At 33.5% G+C, this 15,959-nt stretch overlaps 2 protein-coding genes across 2 annotated transcripts in view; both read left to right on the top strand.

Annotated features, from left to right (window-relative positions):
* The first annotated feature begins 972 nt into the window (after nt 1–972).
* On the top strand, nt 973–2,458 carry LOC146169850 (5' exonuclease Apollo-like). The gene has a single exon (XM_083389166.1). The coding sequence runs from the start codon at nt 1,020–1,022 to the stop codon at nt 2,334–2,336; it is 1,317 nt and encodes a 438-aa protein (XP_083245292.1). The 5' UTR covers nt 973–1,019; the 3' UTR covers nt 2,337–2,458.
* An 84-nt stretch (nt 2,459–2,542) lies between these two features.
* Nucleotides 2,543–15,959, top strand: part of LOC146169849 (mediator of RNA polymerase II transcription subunit 23-like) — a 38,166-nt gene continuing 24,749 nt past the window's right edge. Inside the window, exons 1-15 of the mRNA XM_083389207.1 lie at nt 2,543–2,642; nt 2,960–3,103; nt 3,430–3,530; nt 3,760–3,868; nt 4,183–4,263; nt 4,337–4,459; nt 4,894–5,079; nt 5,581–5,706; nt 6,346–6,534; nt 7,333–7,491; nt 8,487–8,592; nt 9,451–9,536; nt 9,854–9,920; nt 10,277–10,433; nt 15,201–15,343. Coding sequence (XP_083245333.1) covers nt 2,598–2,642; nt 2,960–3,103; nt 3,430–3,530; nt 3,760–3,868; nt 4,183–4,263; nt 4,337–4,459; nt 4,894–5,079; nt 5,581–5,706; nt 6,346–6,534; nt 7,333–7,491; nt 8,487–8,592; nt 9,451–9,536; nt 9,854–9,920; nt 10,277–10,433; nt 15,201–15,343 — 1,822 coding nt within the window. The 5' untranslated portion in view covers nt 2,543–2,597. The remainder of the gene's footprint in view (nt 2,643–2,959; nt 3,104–3,429; nt 3,531–3,759; nt 3,869–4,182; nt 4,264–4,336; nt 4,460–4,893; nt 5,080–5,580; nt 5,707–6,345; nt 6,535–7,332; nt 7,492–8,486; nt 8,593–9,450; nt 9,537–9,853; nt 9,921–10,276; nt 10,434–15,200; nt 15,344–15,959) is intronic.

Genomic DNA, 15,959 nt, shown 5'->3' with positions numbered 1-15,959 from the left:
TGTACCCACTGATTTTTTTTTCAGCAAACCCTATTTGCACCCCCATTTTCCTATAAATTACACTAGCTGGTGCACTTTTGAACTTCGGTCACAACCAATTTTGATCAGCTGTGCACCTGCAAGATCTGCCATACTTTCGAGAGGGGCCTGAGAGTCCCATGTAATGCAGACTGGGTGGTAATTATATGGCAAATGCACCTGTAGGCTACTAATTTTTCTCCAGCCATACTGCACACCCAAAAAAATCATAGGAATCCTATATGGTGCACAATTAGGGTGTTTTTTTGTCCTTCACCTTGTCACCTTTTTTCGCTTTGAACCACAAAGACCTCGTCAAGATTTGATATAATATTCGGACATAAAGGAAAACAAACAATGAAAATGAAACATTTATTTAACGAATTGCAGTAATAACACAATTTTACCCCAAACCACTTGAAGTCTATCACAAGATATTTGCCAAGCAAGTTACCCATCTTTTACAAATGTGCTAACTGAGAAAAAAATTAGGTTATGCTTCCCCACCCCACTAGCATTTTTTGTTAGGTGGATGACTACATTATCATATTAAGCTCAACCGGAACAAAACAAATGAACACTACACATTTTAGAAAAGTATCACTTGATTTATTACACTCCTAGCAAAAAGTTTTATCAGAACACAAAGAGTTATATTAAAGATTTCCTTTCGTCTCCCGGAACCCATTTAAAAAGGTTTACAAATGGCAACCCAGTTAAAAAAGTCTTAGCAATAATGTTTTTAAAAAGTCTTAGCATTAATGTCATTTTTGATGTATGTTTATCGTTTTAGAAATTTAGTGTTGATCGATAGTGATTGTGTGATGTATGCAGAAATCCCTACAAGGTTTTAAACAAATTGTCAAATTTTATAGAACATATACTATTTTATTTAGATGGACACTTTCCTGTAATATTTAGATCAATGTATTTGTCAAAACAGTCAAACTAAATAATAGTTGTATGCATAAAGTCATTTGAATGTGTAAATTGACGACAAGATGAATGGACATACCATTGAAGACCTTCCAATTGCAGTTGACTGTTTTGTGCAGTCTGTAACAAAGTCTGTAAAGCTTTTCTTTCTCACACACATGCACTCAGATCACACTCACGGCCTTTCAAAAAACTGGAAACACCCGATTTACTGTTCACAAGTGACCGGTCGCCTGTTGCATTACAAATTCAACATCCAGAAAAACCTGATCAACACACTAGAAGAAAACCAGGCTCACCTAATTTCAAAAGATGACTTTGATATAACAGTTACGCTGCTACCTGCCAACCACTGCCCCGGCTCCTGTATGTTTGTGTTCGAGAAAGATGACAAAAGGGTTCTGTACACTGGGGACTTTCGTTTTGAAACCATCCCTGATTCATTGAAATTTGCTATTGTTGGCAAACCGCCAATGTCAGTTCTCTATTTAGATAACACCTACTGCGAACCAGGGTATTATTTTCCTTCTAGAGCAGCAGCGACTCAAATGATTGTTGAAGTTTGCAAGCAGCACCCTGAATATAGAATAATGATTGGAATATCCTGGGTGGGCCATGAGGACATGCTTGCCGAAATAGCCACTGCCTTAAATTCCTTTATGTTTGTTCCAAGCCAAACCATGGCAAAACTGCAGCTTTTAGAAGTTCAAGATGTGTTTCGTGCGGGAAATTCTTGTCGATTAAATGCTGTCGCAAATAAAAGTATCACACAAAAGATGATGGTTCAATGGAACAAAGAAATGCCAACGATCGGCATTAAGCCAACTGCTATGTTTGGCGGTAACATTAAGCAGTTGGGATCGCCCACTGAACTAATCTACTGCGTACCTTACAGCAATCACTGCAATTATAGGGAGCTCACTGCCTTCGTCGATTTTGTAAGACCGTGTGCCATTAAGCCAATCGTTCGAGGCAGGACCAACAAACCGGGAATGGAAAGCGTCTTCCGATCGAACATGAGCCAGTTCAATTCTTACCTCTCTGATCAAAAGTGCTCTAAACATGGAGATAGTGACACCAGAAAAAATAACATCGAAAACATACCTCAGGTTCATCAGTTTGAAAGGACTTTGCAGCATTCAAGAAATGGCAAAATACGGTGTCTGAAGCGAAAACGGAGCAAGCTGCTAAGCAGGAATCCGCAAAGTCGTGGAGTCGTGTTTTTAGAGGAAGACGGATCTTTGCCTGAAAATCGAGATGGGAAGTTCTTCAGAAGAAGTGATCTGGAGCTTCCTAAAAAGGCTGATAACAAGTCACTCCAAACTGAAATTGAAAATGAAATTTTAAACAATGTTGACATTTTCTTTTCTGAATTTATTTGAAATATTGTTCATAGTTTATTCTTTGCTTAATGTTTCCTTCGCAAAATATTTGTTTAAATATACACATACTTGCTTTCTTCACTATTTCTTTTCATTTTTTTTAGAGCTTTTACTGTGATTTTTTTTAAATGTCAGGCCCATAAAAGAACACAAGTTGTTTATTGTGTATTTTTAACAGTTTTAACAACCTTTCTTTCATATTTCAGGTATAATGGCTATGATTAAGCAGCTCTTTTCATAACTTGTTGTGTAAATGCTGTCATGGAATTGGAAACTCAGCTGCAAACCATTTTCAAAGATGTGTTGGTAAGAATTATGTTTATTTAAAATAAAAAATATTAAAAAAAAAATTCTTCTGTTATGGAATATTTTCTAATAGTAACAGTGATGCACATAAAAGTGTAGTTGCCATTTCTAAAAACTTTTATTTTTAAAAACTTCAGTATCGAAAAAAAAAAAATAATAATCTTTAAATAACATTGCCGCAAAGTTCTCTGGAAAAAAAATCTAAATGGATTTCTTGTTCCAAAGTTTCATGCCTTAAATCTTTTTGCGGGAAACACAAATGCTTATTTTAAAGGCAAAAAAATATGAATAATTAATTTGCTAAATGATGAATGCAGAAAACTGACATCACCATTGAAGTTTTTGCTGGTTTTGTTGATCTTTCACCCAAAAGCTACGAGATCAGTTTGAACTCTTGTTTGGATCAGTTCCGCACTTTCTACAACAATCAGTCCTTCGAAGATCATGTTACTTCTGTCAAGGTGGAGTGCTTCTGTGTGCATGTTTGTTATTTGTTTACTGTAGTTTTGTTATTTAAATTAAATTGGTCCAACGTATTAAAATTTAAATTAAGGTCCATGTCTGTTTATAATGTTTACTGAATTGTCATAAATATATTTCTATTTTACATAGAGCTTCCATACAGTTTCACATTAATATGTTTACTTTTATTAGTTTGCCTCATTTGAGAACCTTTTAAACGGCAAATAAATAAATTTATTTTATTTTGTTGCAATTACAACGCAAATTTTCTATTAGCATTCATATTCTATTGTTAATAAAATTTCATTTTTTATTTTCCATATAGGTTCTTGTAAAGTTTATACATGACCAGAAAAATGCCAGACGAGTGGTGTTCATGTTCGATTTCATCGAGGCCTGCATAAAAGATGGCTTTCTTCCAGCCAAGTAAATATTATTCAAATCTGTGAAATAATCAGCAACTATATTGAAACATATATATATGCATTTTTTGTTTGTTGGTCAAGTCCCTCTGGAGTTGTACTGTATTAATGAAGATTGGCACTGTTAACAAATTGTATTGTTTTGTATCTTGCCTGAGAAAGCAGAGTTGTGATAAAGCTTGTCGGCATTAAATACAATTTGTCAATCTTCTCAAAAACATGTATAATTATAGGATGGTGTTGGATAACCTTCAACCCAGTGAGTTGGTTTATTCAAAGAAAGTTCACTGGCTCAAAACCTACGAGGTTATTCAAAAATTTGTGCACATGGTTGACTATAAGGTATGGTTTGGTTACTAAACATTGATATTTTTGACTTGTTTGCAAAAACTTTTGTTTTTGGCAGAAAGAGTGTAGTATTGTGCCAATTTAATGTGAAAAATATGAGTTTAATTTAAATATAGGTAGACAAACTAAAACGTAATTTGGATTATCATTTTAATTAAATCAAATTTTGACTATATATATATATTTTAGGTATATTAAAATAATCGTTTCGTTAATCAGGTGACAAAAACATTAAAAATCAATGCTACCGATCCAAACGAGGGATATTGTTTTATTTCTACTATTTTGTCCAATCCTTATTTATTTAGGGTTGCAGAAATCTACTCAACGCCATTATTTGCAAAATGAGGGAAATACCCGCTGCCATGTGGAACGTTGCCAGGCAACAGGTGATTATTGGCAAATTATCTCATCATACTTGAATCTCACCCTTGTATGTAATGCATATGTTTTGATCTTAAGGTAAATGTGATTTGCAAAGTGATCGAACACCTTCTGGAGCCGGAAGTCTGTCTTCTTCCCGGTTATTTGGCCGTCAACGAAATAAGGCAAATTATGCCAGAGGAGCAACTTATCGCACCATGGGTATTTATAGTTATTGTACTTCATTTTTATAAGGCGAGTCAAGGCAAAAATAAAATTTGTCTCACCTGGAAAAGGCTTTTAAAGCTGTAAGCTTAGGACACATATTAAATTCGCGACCTTCTGTTATCTGAGGTACAAAATATTATAAAGTCAAAACATTTAAAATTTTAACACCACAAATGCTGTAAGTGACTAAAAAAAGTTATACAAATTAAGAAATACCTAATAATGCTAATTTTCAGTTTAATTTTGCAGTTAACATGTTTTTTTGCTTTATATATGGGTATTTTGCTGTTATAATTAAAATACATTTTTGAAGAGGTATGAAACCTTACTAAAACTTCCTTTCACAAATGTTTTCCTCTTTGTTTTTTTCAGGCAACTTTACTTTCTACTTGTAGATATCTAATTTTAATGTTTAAACTTTTGTGTAGCCTCTTTTAGAAAAGCTGACCACATTTGTTGACCGGTTTCGAGCCACTTCCAACATGGTTTCGACCACAGGAAGATGGATGCTACTACCTGTTGTAAATAACACGTTTCATCAACTTGCAAGCACTTGGAGATTAGAGCATGATTCCCTGAGATTCCCCATCAAACGACAACTACCTTACTGCAAGGTGATTAATATTAACCAAATTACTAAGACGAAAAAAAATAGTTTGAAAGTGTTGCAACTAGTGGTTTAATAGAAAAACATTTTCAGGCTGTGTTGTTTTAAAATAAAAATGGATTTTTAAGTGGGTATGTTTAAAAACAAAAAGTTGGCAAAGCTTGTGTAGATATGTATTTCTATTTTAAAGATTTCATTTATTTTTTTTGCATCTTGCCTAATTTTGTGTAGCTATTAAAGGGGAATATTATCACCAGAGTTAGTTACCTATACACAAGAACTTTGCTTAAAATAAGAAATTTTATTTAGTTGGATTCAATTTTTTTTAAAGTAAGAAAGGTATTTAGTTAGATTCAATTTTTTTAAAGCTTGTAAAAAATAGTTACATTATATATGCTATTATATAAGTACTACTGACACCACTATATAATAACTTTTTTCACAAGGGTTTTAACTGACATTCTAATATTAAATTTCCAAGAACTACGATACATTTCTTATATTTTAGGAGATGTACCAAAGGCAATGGCGGTTGCTGAGGTACATCTTGGGCCAAGCGCATTCCCGGGACATGGTTCTTCAAATGCTGGGCTTGCAAAAACACCAGAAGCAGAGATGTATTGCTCTGGAAGTGGTAGGAATAATATTCTTTGTATTTTAAAAAAAAATCTGATTAAAAAAAATATTTAAAAAATCTGGGTTACGTTGTTCTGTGTAATTTTACTGATAAATACCTTTAATACTTCTGGAATTGTTATACAGTGAATTTTCGAGCTGCATTCTTTGATTTGGTCTTTCTTATAACAGTGTGATACTGTGTTGTGTTTTGTGGTTTAACTTAAAAAAGTCCCTTTTTTTGCCTTATAAAGCAAACTTTGCCTTTTTCAAGGTGGTCTTTTGAAACTAGCCATCATTTTTAAATGTTGTCACTTGACAACCTTTTTTGATGACTTTTACCTTGTTTTTTTGCTAATTAGAATCTACACAAACTATTTTACTTTTTTTTTATTTTACCCAATTTTTTATTTTTTAAGTTTTTTTCTTACACTGATCACATACAAACTGTCCATCAATTATATTTTTATTTACGAAATAATCAGGATTTTAGAGCAAGAAAGGCAAGGGTAAAAATAAGGTGAGCTTCGAACTTATTACCACGTCTATACCAGGACATAACTTTTACCCAAGGCCATATGTATTATTTCTTCATACCGTTAAAATAAATATTGTCATATTAAATCCCCCTCACATCTCAATTCTCCCACTGCATCAGGAACTGGTTGAGCTCCTACTTGAAGCGGTTACAAGCGGTAAGAAGATAGTTGGAAGTGCAGAGTACAGTTGTGCACGGGAAGACGACATGATTCACCTGCAGTGGCTCCATCTCTCCGGACAAGTCATCTTCTTCGTGTTCTACCAATTCGCCAGCATCCCGCACATGGTTGAACTGCTCTACGCTAGAGTAAGACGATATATCTTAAAAAAGCAAACTTTAAAAGACGTACGACGCGCTCTACAGTGTGCTGCGTTTAAGTGCTTTAAATCTGCTACACTTAAAAAACTAATGTAAAGACTAACTGAAATAATGAAAGATACACACAAACGTGTACAACAACTGTTCGTCAAAAAGTTTACAGATTCAGTCAGTCTGAGATTGCTTTTGATGTACTAGTATATAGGAAAGCCGACGAAAACGACTTGAGCAGGTCTAGATCACAGTTGTTGTATACCTATGTACATGAATCTTTTATTATCTTAGAAATAAGCACGCTTATATAGACATAGAACACGCTTTACCATCTGTTGTATTTCGTCCAGTTCCTAAAATGTTTAAATTAAAGCGGCACACAAAAGTATGTTTCAACCCACATAAAGACCTATCTCACTGCAATTTAAAAAAACAACCTTTCATATTTCATTCCCTTTTAAGAACTGAATCAAGATGTCCTGATTAAGATGTGTAGATTTGATCGACCTATTTGTCTTTAAATTTCATTTTCAAACTACGATTTAGATCCGTATAGTGCATATCTTGCACTAAACCGATAAAAAATGCTGCAGCGTCCATGTTCGCGTTTAACCTGAAACTGGCCTTGGCGCCACGTGTTTCATTTTCCCGACCCATTTGTCTTTAAAATTCATTTTCAAGCTTCGATACAGATCCCTACAATACATATCGTGTAATAAACCGATAAAGAAAGCTGCAGCGGCCATGCTCGCGTTTAACCTTCAACTGACCTTGGCGACACGTGTTTCTTAGCTCGCCGAAGCTGACAAGCAAGAAGATGGTGTATACGAGGGCAGGGACCGACTCATGTGGGTCTTGCTGCAGTTTATCTCGGGCAGCATCCAGAAGATACCCTTCAACGATTTCCTGCCCGTGGTCAAACTAGTCAACCTGCTCTACCCCGAACGACAGGTATGTTAATATAACGTATGTGTAAACCGTTTTCTCAAATCACTTTTTTTTTGTTGAATGTAGACTTTTTTCAAACTGTATCTTTTTTGGACCATAATGGTGGGAGGTTGTAGTAAGACGTAGTAAGAATATCAAATCCCATGCAACAGTAGGTAGTGAGAATATCAAATCCCATGCAACAGTAGGTAGCATTTTTAACGTTTCGAATAAATTTTAAGGTAATGGCTGGTGGTTGTAGTAAGAAGTAGAATGAATATCAAAGTCCATACAGAAGTATAGGTAGAATTTTGTTAACGTTTTGAATAAATCTGTGTTATTTTTAACATAGACCATAAAAAGAGTTTGGAACGTTCAGAATGCTACCTCCTTCTGTTTGGTCTTTGGTATTCTTACTATATATCCTTTTTATTTTTCACTAGTTCATTCAATACCTTGTTTTTAGTGTGTATTTTTTTCACAGAAAGGGACAAAATGCTAATATTAGTTGATTCCTAGAGATACCAAAAATAAGAATATCCAAATTTCGAATAGAAAAAACTAATGATTCCCTCGTATGCGAATATATCTTTCTAAAAAACAAACGTCTAATCCTGCATTCCACTTAATTTACGCTTCAATTTCTGTTTTATTTGTTTATATACGAGTCAGCGGAGCAGTAATCGACAAGCAGAAATCTGCTGCCAATGGTTTTGGATTCCATAAAAAAATTACGCCTTTTATATCAATTTATCGAAACTAACATTATTTTATCACTATTTCTCAACGGCCTCTGATCCTTTTTTTAATCTGAAAGAAAAAAAAGAACTTCAAATCGAACAAAAATTGAAGATGCATCCTAGACGAAATATATATTACTGTAAAACCAACGTCTGGTCCTACAATTTACAGGATTTGTTCTTATTTTTTGTTTATTTACTTATTTTACCAACATTTCTCTAATTATCTTGGTATTCATATAATACGTTATTTATTTATTAAATTGTTTTCTCTGCCAGCCTCTACCCCTGTGTGACGTAACAAAGTCGTCTTGCGCTGTTACCTTCGCGGCGATGTGCATTCTTATGCACCTCAACCGAAAGTCGCAATCAGACTCCAACACAAGTAAGCAAAAACAGGTTTCTGTTTAACGCAATGTTGATAAACCTTTTTTCTTTTTTTTCACTAAGAGTAAGTAACAGCAAAGCTATGTCCACAAAATTATCTCCACTGAACCTTTTGTAAGCGAACAAAACTTGAGACATCAACTTGTAAGTGAGAACTTACTTAATTAATAGGAGCCACACCTTCGTATTGCTTTCCTTGTTTTCAACTTTTTTAATTTTTTTTTTTTTGACGATCTTCTTTTTATCTCAATAAATCTAACTATGTAAGCAATTGTAGTCAGCGGCCCAACTAAATTAAACGGCCACATAATTTTGGTTTGCGACTCATGGTTTAAAAACACTGGTTTGACGCATTTTGCAGGCGCTACAATTTGTCGGTAAAAGTTTTTTCCACTGATAACGCTAGGTTTAATTTTTATTTTTTGATTTCAGGTAAAAAATAAAAACAACTTAGATGTACGCTATAAAATTTACAATTGTGACCTATTAAAAAAATTTCCGCCAGCGGTTATAGGCAAACAACGTACATATAAAATTGTTTTTTTCTAGATGCCTTACTGTTAAGACTTACTAAACCTCGTTTAAACTGAAACATATTACAACGCATTCACTAAGTGCGACAAGAATTGGTTCTGCGTCAGGTCCTCAATTGTACAAAATAAAATGAACTGTAAAATGTGTCGTGGACGACAAAGTTTTCGTTTTAGATCTTTAAATTAAAAAAAAAATTTTTTTGAATATTCCAAGTTGACAACTTGGGAAAAAACATAAAATGCACACACTATACAATAACGACATTTTTCTACATTATACGTGTCTCGAATCGATTCAATTCTAACTTGTTTTTTTTTTTCAGGCAGCTCCAACAATGATTCCGACCAGCAATGCCTTATTCCTGTTTCCCTGCAAAACCACCACCAATACATTATACAGTGCTTGCAGGTAACATCCCAATTGAATCCCAAGTATATTATGACTGGGGCGACTAACCCTTTTGATGTTGAGACGAAATTAGCATAGTATACTTGGATTCATACAAACCAAACAGGTTTGTTTGTCGTCTTTTGTGAAAAAAATAATTTTCGCCTAAAAACAAAACTTATTTGTAGCAAGTAATATTAATTACTTATGCACTAAAAAGTTGATTTATACATTTTATTGGCCATTTTTTTATTTTTTGAAAATTTAATTTTTTTTTTAGTTTACAACCAACAGCCCATTTTTATTTATTCTATTTTTCTATTGACATTTTTTTACAGATGTCGAATTTGAACTTGCAAGATTATCGAATCGCTCTCGTGTGTAATGCTTGTTGTACTACATCAGGTTAGTAATTTAATATTTGCATTCCAACACAAACGACCAATAACGACAATATCTAACAAAAGTTGAATATAATCAAGTAGTTTTATTAACTGTTGATGAAACATACATTTAAAACCGCCATTTTTATGTTAAGTACGACATTAATTGGCCACTTTAAAGGTTACTATTCTAACTTTCTGTTCGATTTGCAAGTACTCTGTTTCGCTCGAACATAGCAAATTAAGGCATGCTTTTTGTTGTTTCTTGGCGAATGCTACAAAACAAAAATGGAAGATTCTTAGTGACTTTAATGGGTCAACTTGCTTTAAGAGGCGTCCATGAACGCAACGAACAGTTACTTTTTCCGCCACGTGCAGAATTGTTCAGTGGCCCGATAGCCGTGCTTGTGGACAGTATTTTCGGCGATCAGAACAACACGTTTCCCATGCCAGGAACGAACTGCGTCGCCTCCAACAAAGTGGTTCCTCTCAGTATGGAATTGCTGGATTCCCTGACGGCTCATACCAAGATGAGGTGAGATCATTGTGTAAAAAAATTTCTTATACATGTGTCGCGGACCACAAAATTTTCTTGATTTTAGATCTGTAAAATAAAAATAAGAATCTTTGCGACCAATTAAAAAAAATATTTATATATATTTATTACGTTAAAACAATGGGGCAGTACATTAAATGTAGACACTTTATACAATAACAACATTACTACATTATACGAATCTCGAAATTCATTTTATTATCGATTTTTTTTCATTTTCGTCTTTTCAGACTGCTCCATAATTATTCCGTATGTATTTTACATTTGTGTAATATGCTGCGTTTTTTTTAAATGCCCAACATAATTTAGCCTCAGAATAGTCTAGCAAAGTTAGCAATTCAGGTCAAATATACTATTAAAAGATCTTTAAAGATATATACAAATTTCTGGCTCTTAGTTATACCGTTGCGTTGTTTATTCTGATATACTGACGGTAAAAAATATATTATATATATCTTTTAATATTGTCTGACCTGAATTGCTAGCTTTGCTAGACTAGCAGTTAAGTATTCTTCGTAGAGGCTAAAATTATGCTTAGGCATTTAAAAAAAACGCAAGTCGATTGACTTGCATTAAGTGCACTTAGTTACGGTTGTAATATTACTTGACTTGACTTACGTCATTAGGGCGAAAAGACTAAAAGTCATCAAGACAAATAACTTAAATTACGGTGCTTTAATTGTGTACATTTTGTAAAATTGGGTTATTTAAGCCAATTATTGTATGTAAGTAGTGTTATCTTGCTATTTGTTTCGCTTTTGTGTGTTTTCTATGCGAAATATCGCTCACACAAAATTTATGAGTTTAACAATAAATTTTTGATGCCTTTATGTGACTTGAATATGACTTGCTTTAGGGCCATTCCGTGTCAATTCACACAGTCAAGAAATTCAACCTCTCCGATTTTCCTTAAATTTTACACACCCTTTCACTATCCTATATAATGAACACCTGCAAAATTTGAGCGGAATTTGTTGACAAACGCCAGAGTTATGAAGCTTTTAGTTTGGGGGGGTCTGCCAAGGGGGCGCAATTTTTCTATTTTGGACCATGTTTGACGCCCCATTACTACTAAACTAAATAAGGTAACAACCCAATTTTTATACAGGTGGATAGATCTTCTACCAAATATTAAAAAAACAACATAATTTACATTGTCACTCTAAAAGGTCAAAGGTCATAGACATCCAAAGTTGCCCTTTCCGAGCACTCGGCTAAAATTTTCCCTAATTTTAAAACCTCGCCAAGACCCCATTTTTGATTGGATTTGGCTAAAAATGGGTTGAAATGTTGTTTATAGAATTCTCTCTGAACTGCAAAAATTTCAGTACAAAATATTAAAGGGGTTGGGAGATATTTATTGTGAAACATGGGTTGAAATGAAAAAAAGCAAAAAGTGGGGTCCTTTTAATATCCCGGTTACCCATGACCCCGGTGAAAATTTGCACTGAAATTTTGTCCACATATTTACTAAGATATGACAAGTCTACCATGCAAAATTAATTCATGCTTTTCAATGTTTTCTGATAGAAATTCTGTGTCAAATTTGGACAAAAACGCGAAAAATTACAAATGAAAAAACATTAAAATGTGTTTGTAATTGTGTTTTTAACAATTGTTACCTCACAAAACACAAGTGTTATACTTGTGACTGTAATATACAACTTGAAACTGAGTATTTTTTTATTTTTTGGCCAGATTACTGTATAATTTACAAAAAAGTCATGCATTTCTTGACATGCACACTGCCCCATTTGTTGTGGTATATAAAACCTTATTTTCTCATTTGTTGTGCTATATAAAACCTTATTTTCTCATTTGTTGTGCTATGTAAAACCTGAAATGGCAATGAATTTAAACCTAGCAGCAAACTATAACTCAATTTTATACAATTCAAAATTGTGAAATAATAACTTGATTGTGACATAGATGCTGACATAATTACATTTGGCAAGAGTTTCGCCAAATTAAGCCAATGGAGTTGCGGACCAAAAAAAAGTTTGAGAACCCCTAAAATAGAGGTGGTCAATTTTTTAGTTCAAATACAATATATTGTTAAATGTCATAAACAGTCGACGGTCACACCAGTTTTTTATCTTTTATAATAAGTTTAAGCAATAGGCTCATATTAATAGAACAAAATTAACTAAGCATCTAAAAGCCTGGATGACTTTATTAAATCAGTGTATGACCCCTTTCTTGCTTTGAAGACCCATTGATTCATTAGCAATTCATAAAAAATATACTTAAAACAAAATAAACAGAATTTAGCTGATGATGAAGTTGTAATATTACTTGATTTTTTTGAGTTGTCCAAGATGCCGTGTAGGGGTTCCATTTGAACATCAGTAAATGTGATGAGATTGGTGGAACTACTAAAAGATTTTTTTGCATGTGCAAGTCTTCAAGCAGCAACCAACAACCAAATTTTTACATCACAAGATCTTTTCCAATGGGCACAATATCTCAGTTCTGGGATTTAATACATTTGGCTTTCCTCAACTAAAATTAAAGACCTCAACACAAAATTTGAATTGGAAAAGTGATATGCATGGTGTAAAACAACAACAGGCAAAAGATCACATCATAGCTTCATTCCACAATCATGTCAGTCTTAAAAAATGCGTTGACTGTCAGATGATATTTCATTTGCCCTTGTGGATGTGAAACAAGGTCAATTACAACTGCCGAAAAATGATACAAATGTAGGCCAATATATGGCTGGCAGATTTGATTCTGATTGGTACAATTTGGTTGTTGGTTGCTGCTTGAAGACTTACACATGCAGCTAATCTTTTGGTGGTTCCACCAATTCTATTACATGGACTTCTGCCATGAGAATTAGTGAAGAAATGCCACTCAGTTTCAGTTCCAAACTCCATTGAATGATTGCAAAAATACTTTTTTGTGGGTTTTGTATTGTAAGGCAGCACCATCATTGAAAAAGATCTTTTTTTTGGAGAACCAAGTGATTTGATAATAATTGGAATTATTTTGTCAATGAATGCATGCACTGTGCTTGTTAAATGTTCCAAATAATCTGATATTGCAAGCGCAAGCTTTTTGACGTTAAAGCTCCATATTTTTTGTAGTATATTACAAAAGGTCGAAGTATTGTTGAGTGATTACTATTGAACTGCTCCACGACATCTTGGATAATAAATGAGTAGTTCTCAGCAAAATCGAGTAATATTACGACTTCATCCACAGCTAAATTACGTTTAATTTGTTTCAAGTAACTTGATTGTGATTAACTAATGAAGTGATGAGTCTTCGAAGAAAAAGCTGTCACACAATGATTCAATAAAGTCATCTAGGCTTTTCAGATGCTCAGTTAAGTTTGTTCGATCACTATGAGGCTATTGCTTGAACCTTATTATGAAAGGTATAACTCTGATGTCTTCATCTAACTGTTTATAACATTAAACAATATATTGTATTTAAACTAAAAATTTGATAACCTCTATTTAGGGGTTCTCAAACTTTTTGTGCCGCACCCCCATTAGCCTAATTTTTCAAAACTCTTGCCCCTCCCATTTTGGCAATGTAATTATGTCAGCATTTATATCACAATCAAGTTGTTTATTATTTCACAATTTTGAATAGTATAAAAGTGAGTTTTAGTTTGCTAGTGTAAATTCTTTGCCATTACAGAAAATAAGGTTTTACATAGCACAATAAATGTGGCAGCGTGCCTGGCAAGAAATGTAAATTTTTTTTAAATTATACAGTAATATGGAAAAAAATAGAAAAATATTCAAGTTATTAAGTTGTACACTTGTACATTACAGTTATCAAGTATAACACTTGTGTTTTATGAGGTAACGATTGTTAAAAACACAATTACAAATACATTTTAATTTTTTTTCATTTGTTATTTTTCGTGTTTTTGTCCAAATTTGACACAGAATTTCTATCAGAAAACATTGAGAACCATGAATTAATTTTGCATGGTAGACTTGTCATATCTTAGTAAATATGTGGACAAAATTTCAGTGCAAATTTTCACTGGGGTCATGGGTAACCGGGATATTAAAAGGACCCCACTTTTTGCTTTTTTACATTTCAACCCATGTTTCACAATAAATATCTCCCAACCCCTTTAATATTTTGTACTGAAATTTTCGCAGTTCAGAGAGAATTCTATAAACAACATTTCAACCCATTTTTAGCCAATTGCAATCAAAAATGGGATCTTGGCGAGGTTTCAAAATTAGGGAAAATTTTAGCCGAGTGCTCGGAATGGCCAACTTTGGATGTCTATGACCTTTGACCTGTTAGAGTGACAATGTAAACTATGTTGTTTTTTTAATATTTGGTAGAAGAACTATCATCTGTAAAAAAATTGGGTTGTTACCTTATTTAGTTTAGCAGTAATAGGGCGTCAAACATGGTCCAAAATAGAAAAATTGCGCCCCCTCGGCAGACCCCCAAACTAAAAGCTTCATAACTCTGGCGTTTGTCGACAAATTACACTCAAATTTTTCAGGTGTTCATTATATAGGATAGTGAAAAGGTGTGTAAGGTTGAATTTCTTGACTGTGTGAATTGACACGGAATGGCCCTTTAGCAATAACTAGGACTTACTATTGAAAAAGACTTTATTATATTACCAACTGGTATTATAAGCACTCGTACGAAAAAATAATGTTTTCATTAATAAGTAAATTGTCCACGCTCTTACGGTTTTCACTCTATTTTTTTTTATATATATGCTTACCATTTAAATAATTACTATATTTCCAGCATGTTGCATCAGATCGGACTGAAAATGCAGAAGATCGCGCAATCCAAGTCTTCAGTTGCTCTTTCTCCTTCTGTAGTTGAAACATACAGTCGACTGCTCGTATACACTGAGATCGAATCGCTTGGCACCAAGACATTTGTCAGTAAGTCATTTGAATGAGAGAGAAATGAGAGATTCTTTCTATGCAAGACACCAAAATCGGTTACAAAACATGCTTTTAAACGTAAAATAAACGAACGTAAAAATAATCTGTCTATGATATATGTTATTTAGATCGGAAAAAGCTGTTACAAACCATACCATAAATGTAGAGGGGCCTAAAAAAAGTTTGTCAATGATATATGTTTTTAGGTCGGAAAATCGTTAAACTGGTACAAAAAATGCTTAAAAATGAAAAAAATGCTCCTAATTAGAAAAACCCTGAAAAAAACAAGAAGTCATTGTAATTATACAATATACATACGCATATAAATATTCGTACATTTGGACGCAGAATAATTATTTGAGAAACAAGTACTCTATGACCTAAATTTAAGAACAGACAAACATAAACACTTAGGTACACTATGCACGGATCTGTAATGTAGCTTAATAATAAATTTCAAAGCCACAAAGGTCGAGTTTTTTATAAGTGAAGCTTTGATTTGCTTTTCAGTCACACTAACTGAAGATGATACAAGTTCGTATCGAAACGTCTTAATCAAGATGCTGTCGATCTACTCGACCTTTTTGGCTTTGGAATTTATTATTAAGCTACA

Source organism: Ascidiella aspersa, chromosome 1 (assembly GCF_963924565.1).
Source record: "Ascidiella aspersa chromosome 1, kaAscAspe10.2, whole genome shotgun sequence".
NCBI classification, from domain to species: domain Eukaryota; kingdom Metazoa; phylum Chordata; class Ascidiacea; order Phlebobranchia; family Ascidiidae; genus Ascidiella; species Ascidiella aspersa.
This window is presented reverse-complemented; position numbering and strand designations above follow the sequence as displayed.